The sequence below is a fragment of the Anas acuta genome, chromosome 3 (assembly GCF_963932015.1).
Source record: "Anas acuta chromosome 3, bAnaAcu1.1, whole genome shotgun sequence".
In the NCBI taxonomy this organism is placed as follows: Eukaryota; Metazoa; Chordata; class Aves; order Anseriformes; family Anatidae; genus Anas; species Anas acuta.
Window position 1 is genome coordinate 68,856,526 of NC_088981.1, and position 11,798 is coordinate 68,868,323.

An 11,798-nucleotide genomic window follows, 5' to 3' on the forward strand; every position below is an offset into this window, starting at 1 on the left:
CCATTGGTATTACAGTTTCAGACTAGAATGTGTATTGTGCTACGTTTTGTTTTAAATGCCAAACAAAAGGACTTACAACTTAGAAAAACACAAACAAAGAAAGCAGATGAAAACCTTTGACCTTCCCCTAATCGCCTGTAAGTGCGGTTCAAGAGTTAGCTGTTTGGAACAGTATTAGATAACAAAAAATGTTCCTGAAACGGCACCAGCATAGTTCCCCTCACAGAATGAAGGAGCAAACCACTCCTATGTACAACACCGCATCGAGCACAGCCAACGGGAGCTCTTAGGGACGTCACAAGTTGGTATGTGAGCACTTGATTTTCACACAGCAGTTGTGCACACAAGCAGGAAGGTGAGCACTCTCCAGCAGAAGCCAAAGCCCACACTTGACATCCCTCACCCACCTTGCCTTTTTTTTTTTTTTCTCCCTCTTTTCTTGCCTCGTTTCCTTGCCTGAAGGCAAGGTTTCTACCATTTCACATTAGAAACTATCAGGCCCAGATACAAAACTCAAGTTTTTGAGGTCAGACACTGCGATTTGGAGAGTCTGAAATCAAGCATAGATATTAGTAAGACAGGCATGAAATCTGGAAGGACTTTTGTACACCCAAGTTTTGACCTCAGACAAGGAAGATGATTGCCTCCGTCTAAGGAAATAAACAGAAAAGAAGCAAATGTCTAGAGTCCTTATTCAAACAAAATTAGATTTCAGCCTAAGTTTTACCTAAAATTTTGACATTGTTCCAGCACAGCCTTGTTCACAGAAACCATAACATTCCACTTAAAAAGAACCCCAACAACCCATAAGACAGGCAAATGAGCTTGAAGCCACACATTTTAAAGTCACATGCATTTGAATTTTGAGAAAATTTGTTGAAATTACAATACTTATTATGATTAGCATTTTCACCAAGGCATAACAGCAAGTGATGGAGTAAAAAAGGCATAAAGGTTTCTTGGTAAAAAGATTAACCATCTCACCAGATGGTTAACACCCAACCCCTCCATTTTCCTCATAGAAAAATGAGGGTAATCTACAATCGCATGGGAGCGACCAGCCAGCCCCCTGGGGACGAAGTGGGGACAGATGCTGTGGCACAATCCTTTTGCAGAAGGAAGCAGCTCAAAGCTCCATTTCCACCATTCCAAACCCAGGCAGATTCCCGTCTTCTTAAACTGCATGGTTGAAAAGAAGCATTGCTGGAACCACGTTTTAGCACACACTGGACTGCTGCGAGCAGAACAGCAGGCCACGTAAGTGATCTTCTTAAGCCTTATTTTTGAAACTGTACTGGTATTAGGCTTGGAAAGCAACTCCAAGTCAAGCCAAGTTATGGAATTACAAAGTCCCAGCCAAGGATCCTGGCTGCTGTGGTAGAAGTGATTCTGCACCACCAGGAACTGGAAGCGTTTCAGGAAACAACACCAGCTGAGCGAGGAACAAACACAAAAGTTTCAGCCAAGCAGGTTGAGAAAAAATGGGAGAACTTTACTGGAGATTATTTTCTTCATATGTACACATATAGTTCAACAAAGGGAAAAAATCAAAGAAATTCAGACTTCTCTTTAAGAATCCTTGAATTTAAATATATATATATTTATTAAAAAGAGACATTGACTCTATGGCCAAGACATCATGCGTCTTAGAACAGGTTTTTACAGCCATGTTATAAAAACCCCTTAGCAAAGCAGTTATGCACTAGACTTCAAACACATGTACTCCAAGAATGACACTGGTGTGGAGGATCTTGTTTTACATCCATTTATTTTTGTCCCTCAGCAATTATAGCATAGTTTCAATACATTTCTAAAGCTATAGAGAAATACCAGGGCAACTAGAGTACATACAAGCCAAAGTTAAAATGGTAGACAGCTGAATTAAAAAAAAAAAAAAAAAAAAGGAAAAGAAAAAAGAAAAAAAAAAGAAAAAAGTACGCATTCAGCAGGAAATCTACTATACTTCATTCAGTTTAGGCTTTGTTCTTTAGGGAACAAGGTGCTAACGTGCCATTTTCTCATAAAATGAATCATAATTGCTTCCAAAGAGTTTCTGCTGAAAATTTAGGTGGAAGCAAATAAGTGTAACACTAAACTTTCTCCTATAAACTTAGAAGCAACACTTTCTTGAATCAATTTCCACCCTCCAAATACCACTACTGCTTTTCTTACATGAGCCCACTGTTTTATTAAGGCATAATATGCCCTGAGCAATATGCTGGAAATTAGCCAAAGAGCCTAACAATTAAAGGCAAGCACCAAGTAATTATTTTTATAGACAAATTTTGAAATCTGTTCTGTAACTCACCTGCAGTTGGGAGTAGCACTTGAGGAAAAAAAGAGAAAATATTGCTTTTAATTACTTTGAGCAGAATGGCAGTGTTAATACCCCCTTTCTCCCTCCAGGCTAAAGTTTTCGATCTAATCATCTAGGAACCTAAGCAGGGACAGCATACTAAGACATAAATGGGACGTCTGTTCAAGAGCTTAACTTTTAGGCAACGCGGCACAAAAAAATTTCAGCGCCCCACCCTAAGCAATTCAAATTACATCTCATTTTCCTCAAGAGGCAAGAATCTCATATGCTGGATACCTCTGGTCTTAAAGCAAGATGGAGCCTGGACAACAGAATCGCACACTGTACATGCTCAGACTGCCTTCCAGCCTTCTTTTTAAAGCCAGGAAACCTGCGAGTTACCTGGCTCGCTGCTCAATTTCTCTACAATAAGCGCAGCGTTACACAGTCTGGGATCTCGGAAGGCAGCTTGCAAAGCCAGTGCTAACAGCGCACATCATCACTTTATACAAATTTAGGCTTGTACAATACTGGCTGGCCCATTTAAGTTACCAGAGTATCCATGAAAGAAACACAACCAAATTATACATTTTATTCACATTTATTTTTCGCTTTTAGTGTGCTCACAGAAAATTAGAACACCTTAAGCAGGAGTTTAATAGCAATTTTTGTAAGCAAAGTTACATTCCATCTCTAAGTCAAATTGGTCAAAGCTTCTCCAGTATTTACAAAAACATGATAGACAAGATGCTACACCAAAAAAAAAAAAAAAAAAACATTGCATCTGAAGAGTTTTCCTTTATTTTCAAAGACAACTGGAAAAGAAAGCAGTCTGCTGTAATCAAAAACATACCACAGTATAAACAGTAACCATTCCACTTATCACAGCTTGGTTGAGTTTAAAATTTGTGTTTAAAAGGTCCAAGATGACTGCAGTTTTACAAAAATGGGCAGGGTGGAAAGAGTTGCAAACTTCATGTGCTTCTGGATATCAAGATTTGTTTTTATACAATAGTCACAGTTAAAAACACCCTGCTGGTAATACATAATTACACTTTATTAAGGTCATAAACCAGCAATAAACAATAAAGCCTATACAACTTGTATTTCTACTTAATCACTGACTGATACAGCTAACATGAGATAAGTGAAAAGTTCCTATGGTTTAAATGAATTCCTAAGACTATGATCTCTTTATCTGGGTATTGATTTTTTTTTTTCCTTTCCTTCTTAATCAAGACTTGTAGTGTTGTAAACCTTATAGAACATCTGCCTCACAAAATACATCGTAATAACTTTCTTTTAAAAAAAGACTAACCCCTTACATCATTTCTCGTGGCACGTTCTCTTGGCAATGGATGCGCGCCACGGATCCCCCACTGTGGCCCCTTATCACTTCATTTGATATCCCTTATTGACCCACCCATCTCCTTCATATATGGGCATGTCCATAGACTGACAAAGGAAGTTTACATTTCGAATAAAGATGCAAAGTATGCCAAAAAATAAAAGTTAAAAAAAAATTAAACGAAACCGAAAAACCAAAAAACATTAATACTGATGCAAAAAAAAAAAGGAAAAAAAAAAAAAAAAAGGAGGAGGAGAGAAGGAAGGAGGCGGAGGGAGGCGTCGAGGCCCTCCTCCGCCCGTTGGAATGGTGGTAACAGAATTGATTTGAGATGGGAAAAAAAAATAAAAAATAACAAAAAAAAAATCTGCGGGGAGAGAAAAAAAAGAAACGAGACATCTTTTAAATCAATCCCTGGTTGTAGACAAGTTCTCCGAAAACCAGTACCTGGCACCACTCCAACAAACAAACAGGGGGGGGAGAAAAAAGTTCGTCGGCGAGGGGGCGGCGGCGGGCGCTGCTCTACTCCGCCGGCTCGGCGGCGGGGCCCTCCGGACTGCTCTCGGAGGGGGCCTCCTGCCTCGCCGCCTCCTCCGCCGCCGAGGCCGCCTCCTGCTCGCCGCTGCCCGAGGCCTCGCTCGTGGTGGTGGTGGTGGTGGCGGCGGCGCCGCCCGCCTCCTCCGCCGCCTTGGCCGCCGCCGCCTCCTGCTGCTGCTGCTGCTGCTGCTCCTCCGCCGCCGCCGGGGCCTCTTCTCCCGCCGCTGCTGCCTTCTCGGGGGCGGCCTCGTCCGATTTGGCCTCCTGCGAGTCCCCCGCCTCCTCCTTGGCCGCCTCGGGGGCGGCCGCGCAGGGCTCGTCGGCGGAGCCCTTGGCCTCGTCGCCGCCCGCCGCCTCGGGGGCCGCGGCCGCCGCCTCCTCCTTCCCGCCCTCCGCCGCGGTGGCGGCGGCGCCGCCCTCGCTCTCCGCCCCCTCGCCGGCCTCCTTTTTGTTCTTTTTGAAGGAGAAGCCGCTGAGCTTAAAGGACTTCTTGAAGGAAAAGCGCTTCTTTTTTTTTTTCGGGGTCTCGCTGCTGGACGAGGGGGTCGCGCCCTCCTCAGTCTTGGGGGAGGCTTCGCCCTCCGCCGGCGAGGCCGGCTCGGTGCTCTCCGCCTCGGCGGCCTCCTTCTCGGAGGCGGGCTCCGACGAGGCCGCCTCCTCCTTGCCCGTCTCCTCGGCGGGCGCGCTGCCGTTCGCCTGCACCTCCTCCTTGCCCGCCTCCGCCGCCGCGGGGGAGGCGTCGCCGTTCACCTTCACGTGGCCGTTCTCCTGCAAGACAGCGACCGCGTTACCGGGGGGGAGCACCGAGACGACGCCTCCCCCGCGCCCTCCCCGCGACGCCCGGCCCGGCCCGGCCCGGCTCAGCCCAGCCCGGCTCGGCTCAGCCCAGCCGAAGCCCGCTCCGGGCGGGCGCCCCCGCGGAACGGCCGCCAGGGGGCGCCGCGGCTCCACCGACGGCCCCGCGCACCCCCGCCCCCGGCGCGCCCCGTCCGGCCGCGGCGCGGAGCGGAGCGGGGCGGGGAAGGCTCGGCACGGCGCGGCGCGGCGCGGCGCTGCACGGCACCGAACAAAGCTCGCCCGGCCCCAGCTCGCAGCCCCCCGCCCGGCAGGCCCCGGCTTCCACCCCCCCTCTCCCCTCCGTCTCGGCCCCCGCCGCATTTGCATGTTTCGGGCGGCCGCCAGCTGCGGGGGCGCCGGGGGGCAGCCCGGCTGCTGCCCCGGGGGGGAGCCACGGAGCCCCCCCCCTCTCCCTCCCCCAAAATGCACCCCCGAGCCCTGCTCCTGCCCCCGAGCCCCCAGCCCCGGCGGCGGCTGCCCCCGGTACGAGGCGGCCGCGCGGTGCCCGCGGTAGGCGCTATAGTGGCCGGGCGGCGTCGGGAGCAGGCGGTAAAGCGGGCAGAAAAGCCGAGCGGTAACAGATCCGTCCGTATGCAAGCCATCGGGACGCTTCTCAATAATACACGAGGGATATATATATAGATATATATATATTTTTTTCCTCCTCCTTTTTCCCAACGTGCCCCCTCCCCCCACACACACTCCCCGACGCAGGAAAGATAAAGCAGCAAATCGTTCAAAGCCAAGCCCTTTTTTTTTTTTTTTTTTAAATAAAGCAATGATTCCTTTGCTTCGAGTTGCAAGGATAAAAGGATTGGCCGTATTCTCCATTGAACGTGCCACTGGGGCATCAAAGGAAGAAGAATTAGACAGGATGCAAAAGAGAGTCCGTCGAAGTTGGCTTAAAAAAAGGAGTAGGTTTAATTTTTTTTTAATTGCTTTTTTTTTTTTTTTTTTTTTTTTTTTTTACCTGTCCATTCGCCTTGGATGGAGATGCAGCCACTGCTTCCCCAGGTTTCTCGGCGGAGGCTTCGCCCTTTGCAGCGGTCTTGGAGAACTGGGCACCCATGCTGTCTTATTCAACAAAGAAACTCAACAGATCCAAAAGGAGGGGAAACAAAGAGCGTTGGGTTGGTATAAATACTGGGCGACCAGCAGCAGCAGCAACACACACACACACCAGAGGGGAAAAAAAAAGAGAAGAGAGAACAGAACCGATTATAATGCACTCCTTTTTAAAAAATTTAAAGTTGAAGAGATCAAAAAAAGCAGCAGCACAGGAGGGAGGGGGAAAAAAAAGGGAAGGAAAAAGTCGAGCACCGGAGGAAAAAAAAAAAAAAAAAAAAAAAGGAGCCCAAGTTTAGTAAAAAAGAAGTAATAAAAAATCCCAGATTTGTAGCCGTACTGTAGACAAGGAGAAAATGGAGAAATCTCCCTGGTTGCTAATAAGATGCGGAGTCCAACGCCCAAGTGCACAGATGAATGGGCTTCCCGAGCGGTGACGGCAGCCCTCCGCCCGGCGCCGGCCAATCGCCGCCGCGCCACACAAAGGGGGGCGGGGCCTGGCCGCCCGGCGAACAATGGAGCCGCGATGGCAGCGCTTCGAAGGCAGCCCCCGGCCGGGGATGAATGTGCCGCTCCGGCGCGGCGCGGCGCGGGCGGGCGCGCGGAGCCCCGCGCCGGGCAGCGGACAAAACACCCAAATAAAGCGGCGCGGGCGGGCAGGGACAATGGGATGGGGCGTGCGGGTGAAGCGAGTGAGTGTGAGCGCGAGTGTGAGTGCGAGTGGCAGCGGGGGTCCGGCCCGGCCCCGCCGCCCGCCCCCACCGGGAGCGAGCAACAGATAGTGTGCTGCGAGCCCGGGGCGGGGGGAGAGGGAAGGAGGGGATTTGCTTTGCTTTTTTTTTTTTTTTTTCTTCCTTTTTTTTTTTTTTTTCCTCTCCTTTTCTTCCCCGGGTTTAATTGGTCGCGATTGTTAAATCGCCCCCAATTTGGAAGGTATTTGAACCACGTAGATCGGGTTTCGCCAAACGAGATCACGAGTCGAAATTAGTAGGTCTGTAGGCCAGATGTTGCCAACGCGAAAGCGGCGGCGGCGGGAGCCGGAGCCGGAGCGGCCCCCTCCCCCAGAGCCATATCGGCCCCAAACGCGATCCTTTGCGAGCAGCCCCCATTAAATCCCGCTCTCCGATTATCCCCGAGCCGCCTTTTGAAGGCGCTGAGCGTGGCGGCGCCCCGCTCCCGGGCCGCGTTTACACGCGCGGGCGAAGCTCCGGAGCCGAACCCCTGGGCTGGGCTGCACCTCCACACCGAGGTACCCCGAGTACCGGCGATCCGGAGCACAGCAGCGAGGGCTCGTGTGGAAGAAACGCCGCGGATCCGACCCGTTTCCCCCCCACACACACTATACGGGGGAGGGGGCGGCGGATGCGGGCAGCTCGGGGAGATGTCGCCGCTCCGCGATGGGGGATGCGGGACGGCTGGCCCCGAGCCCCCCCCCCGTACACACACGGGGCCCCCCTCACACACAGCCCCCTCCTCACACACATACAGGGTCCCCCCTCCCTTTGCAGGAGCAGAAACGCGCGGCAGAAGGGTCCTTTTCCGAAAAATAAATAAATAAATAAATCCAACGCAGGGAATCTCTCGCCAAACGCCTGTTGTTTATAAACACGGGGGGGGGGGGGGGGGGTAAAATCGCTCCGCTAACGAAGGGCTGCGGCACGGGGAGGCTCGGCCACGCCGCCCACCTCGCTCCCCCCGCGGATCACCGGGGGCTTTGTGCGCCCGCCGCCTTCCAGCAACCCCAGCGCCTGCAGCCTTTGATCGGCGGCAGATCCGCCGGGCGATTTTTTTAATTAATTATCGTTATTTTTCTATTTTTTTTTTCTTCCTCCTTTTCCGGGGAGGGGGAGGGGAGCGAGAGGGGCATCTGCCGTTCCCCACCGAGCCTCCCCCCCCCTCCCGCCCCTGCCAGCCCCGGCTCCCTTTGTCTCGGCCGCCGCCGCCCGCCCCGCCGAGCAGCGCCGCGCAGCCCCAGCTCGCCCGTGGGGCGCCCACCCGTGCCCCCGAGGGGCTGGGGGGGACTTGTGGGGGGGCTTCACCGCCTCCCCCGGGGCTCCCCCGGCCCCCGGAGGGGCCGCCGGGCGGTTGCCGTGGCGACGGGGGAGGGGGGCGATGGGGAAAGGGGAGGGGGACGAGGAGCCCCGAAGCCCCCCCCCTTTGAGGACCGTGGCTGGGGCTGGCAGCCGGTATCAAAAAGTCACCGGGATTTCTCGCACGGGATTTCACCTGCATGGGCGCCTGCGGTTCGCCTTTCCGCCGGAGCTACGTGTGGATTTCGGAGCGGTGGCAACCGAGAAAAAATTTTCGCCGAGCGGCTTGGGGGAGTTTTGGCGGTGTTTGCTTTGCAGTCTCGGCGTGTTTTTCAACCATTTCAGTGTTTTGCAACTTCGAAAGAGAAGAAGGAAAAAAAAAGGAAAAGCTTTGTCTGATATTACTCTAGATGCTCAGTTCCACGAGTTCTTCTGCACAGTGTCTGGACAGGCAGGGAATCTGGAATATAAGCATGCTCCGTGTGTTACAACCGGGACAGCTCTCTGTGCCTTCTGCCCCACACCCGTCATGTGAGGTACAAACAGGAGACCTAACCCCTCCACTGACCTGTTGCCCACCAGTTACCAGGCTGCTCGCTGTCACCCCACACCCTTAAGTGCCAACGAAACGCAGATTATGCTGCAGGGGAGATTCCTCATTCTTAAACTGGCGCTTTACTCAAATTCCGGATCTTTTCATCTCCTTCCAAGGGGAAAAAAGAAAGGAAAAAAAATCAACAAACCACCGCCCTGATTGGTGTATTGCAGCAGGACTAATCAGATATGAATGCAAAACACACCATTATTCCACATTGGCTTCCACACACACACACACACACAAAAGATCTTGCAGCATTTCTTTGGCAGGACCAAGGATGTACCAGTTTAAAGGCGCTTAAAGTACAGGCTGCTGGAGATTTAATGTCTAAAAAAAAAAATGATTTCATTGTAAATGTATTTGTGTTTGGGCTTTTCCTGCAAGAGCTGTGTCAGCAAAAAAGTCATGTCCCCCATGTGACGCGGGTGAAGTGATAACATTTCTAAGAACATGAAACCAAGACTGAGGGCCAGCTCTGAGGAGCCTGAGGATGAGCAAGACAGCTCTGAGTCCAGCCCCCATCCCTCCCACCGCAGCCCATTTCCTCATTTCCAATTGTATATTGCATCCACCACACAAAGTTGGATCTTCCACAGTGCTTACAAAATGTGACTCCTCTCGGCACGTTTTGCCTGGGATTGTTTTCATGCTCTGTTTGGGAAGTGGGAGGGCTGAGGTGCAGACTGATGGTATGCTTTGGATGGTGCTGCCCAGCAAACCCACATAGCTACTGACTCGGAGTTATTGATGCTCACCTGTGCCTTCATGTCTGTTAGTCCTGAATCTGTGCCTCACAGCCATGGCTTTGGCCAGGCATTAACACAAACCTTCCTGACAGCATGGCCAGATATAAGCATGGTGTAATGTGTATGTCAACTGCACACCCACCTCCTGTTGGGATGCCAGGAAAAAAAACAAACGAACAAACAAAACAACACTCTAGTTTTCATCCCAGAGCAGCAAAGGAAAAGTTCCTTCTGCAAAGTGTTCAACTGTAACCTGAAATAACAAAAAAAATAATTCCCCCACCCACCCCCAGTACTGTAGAAACAGCACTCTTCCCCCAGTCCTGAAAGGTAGGTAATGAAATGTTACTTTCACTTGACAGGTCAGGAACTGGAGAAAAAGCGGCTGAGTAACAGTTCCCTACCAGTATGCCAGCTGCTCTCGGGAGTCCCAGGAAAACCCATCAGTGACACTCGCCCTCAGCCAAGGTAAAAGTACCTTAATGAGCAGGTTTTAATTCTGGATATGTTGAAACTTTCGGAAACTTGTCCCAGCTTGCCACCTGTAGAGAGGACACAAGTGTATTTTAACACGTTTGCTGGCAAATGTGTGAAAATGCAACACACCCTGTCAACGCTATGAATTTGAAAAACATGTTAATTAAAAGTTTTCACTGAATTTTTTATTATTATTATCATTATTTTTTAATACACCTTTATCCTCGTCCAGACAAGCCTTTAAAAGAAAGTGAATCTCAGGGCGGTTTTGGAAGCTGGAATCCAGTGTTTACAGAAATCCTGAAACAACGCGTGCTTTCTGGTGATCCTGCTTGTGTTTCTTTCATGGGCCAGGCTCTGATAATGTGCTGGTAAACCTACCTGTGCTCTGGGGTGCACGGGGAGCTTTCCTCTGTGCAGGCAGTGCAGCAAACTACACACACAAAAAAAAAAAAGATCCTCCAAGTTTACACTGATAGATAGCGTTCCCCATGTGCCAATCTAGCCTGAAGCCCTTTCTTCCCTTGTCATTACAGAGAAATAATGTAACATATGCATAAGAAAGAAAACATCTTGCTTTCCTGTCAGGTTGGGACAGTGAGGAAATTTCATTCTTGTTTTAATCTGTGTGTACTTCCTGATAATGAGAGGACAGGACTAATGAGCTGAATAATGTTAAAAGTTTCAAGTTCTAAAAATAAATTTAGGTTTATAGAATAGTTGCATCTTTTCTGATTCCAATAAATGAATATTTCACAATGTCCTAATCAGCAATGAGATTTCTTACTGACCCATCATTTGAGTTTCTTCAAGCTTTATTCCAGTTTGGTACGATGCTATCAAAGCTTTTAACCTTTATATCACTCACAGCCATTACAAGCCTTTTACTAATATTTGCCAAGCTTTTATTAACTGAATACATTCAACAATGTTTGTTAAATAGGATCTAGACTGTTTGAATGTCCGGTGTGCTGGGAAACTGGAAACTAAGTACAGCATGTATATTTTAAAAGTATCATACAGTTTGCATTTCTCATATCTCATAATAAAAATTCTGTCAACCTGAGTTAACAGATATTTCAGGTCTGTCAGTTCTAGGGACAAGCACTGCTCTGGCTGCAGTTCCCAGCAGTTTCACCTGGTCTGAGGCACTGCTGCAGCAGCTCTTTTCTCCCTTCGGTCCCCGGCTCTGGCCCTACAGCTCCACTCCCTCCATTGTGCGTGCCCTGGCTTTCATCTGACCTCACGATAAGCCATTTCAGGGAGTAGAAACGTCTGAAAACTATTTTCCCCTCTCGCCTTTTTCTTTTGTTGGGAGGGGAGGGGGGCAGTTTCCTGCAGGTTTAGTTTCTGTAACTCTTGGCGTGGCCAGACAAGTAGCAGCAATGACAAGCAGGTGATAACCTGATTTGTCATAAAGTTAAGCTCTAGTCCCAATGATATTTGCTTTAACAGCACCGCTGCCTTGCACAATCCCCCTTCTCTGTGACCTGCTTCTTTCCATTTTCACATTCCTCCTTCTGTTTTGCTGAGAGGACTGATCTGAGTAAAAAATTCTCAACAACTGGTGGCATAGTCAGGTGATGCCTCATAAAGTTTTTTTTTTTTTATATATATATTTTTATTTTTCAGAGAACAGGTGTGCTTTAATGATGAGTGCTGTGTAGCTACAGCATGTTGGATATCAACAAGCCAGCACAGCTTTTATGAATTTCAGCTAGGTTGAGAGGAAGGGTGGCGCTTAAATAGCACTGCTGCCGTGCTCAGTGACACTGAAAACTGTCACAAAGTGTGAACTGAAAATTATGTTCTCATTTAGGGCTAAATCAAGGGAAGGGCTCAAGGTTGTGGAATTATCTACCTC

The 11,798-nt window shown here is 49.5% G+C and overlaps 1 protein-coding gene across 2 annotated transcripts; it reads right to left on the reverse strand.

The window, feature by feature from the left end:
• Positions 1-2,878: 2,878 nt before the first annotated feature.
• Positions 2,879-8,444, reverse strand: MARCKS (myristoylated alanine rich protein kinase C substrate). 2 transcript variants are annotated; one of them, XM_068677674.1, is made up of 3 exons: positions 8,310-8,444; positions 5,989-6,161; positions 2,879-4,949 (listed from the first exon to the last, which is right to left on the reverse strand). In XM_068677674.1, exons 2-3 carry the CDS (start codon positions 6,085-6,087, stop codon positions 4,167-4,169), a joined length of 882 nt encoding a protein of 293 aa, XP_068533775.1. In that variant the 5' UTR covers positions 6,088-6,161; positions 8,310-8,444; the 3' UTR covers positions 2,879-4,166. The 2 variants fall into 2 exon arrangements, with proteins under 2 accessions (XP_068533775.1, XP_068533774.1); XM_068677673.1 differs by lacking the exon at positions 8,310-8,444 and adding an exon at positions 6,424-6,818.
• Between the last annotated feature and the right edge of the window lie 3,354 nt (positions 8,445-11,798).

Bases quoted from the DNA above. Each gene is read 5' to 3' on its own strand.
- MARCKS (XM_068677674.1), bottom strand. From the start codon at position 6,087: ATGGGTGCCCAGTTCTCCAAGACCGCTGCAAAGGGCGAAGCCTCCGCC. The intron at 4,950-5,988 runs GTAAAAAAAAAA...GCTGTCTTGCAG, and splicing joins CATCCAAGGCGAATGGACAG to GAGAACGGCCACGTGAAGGT.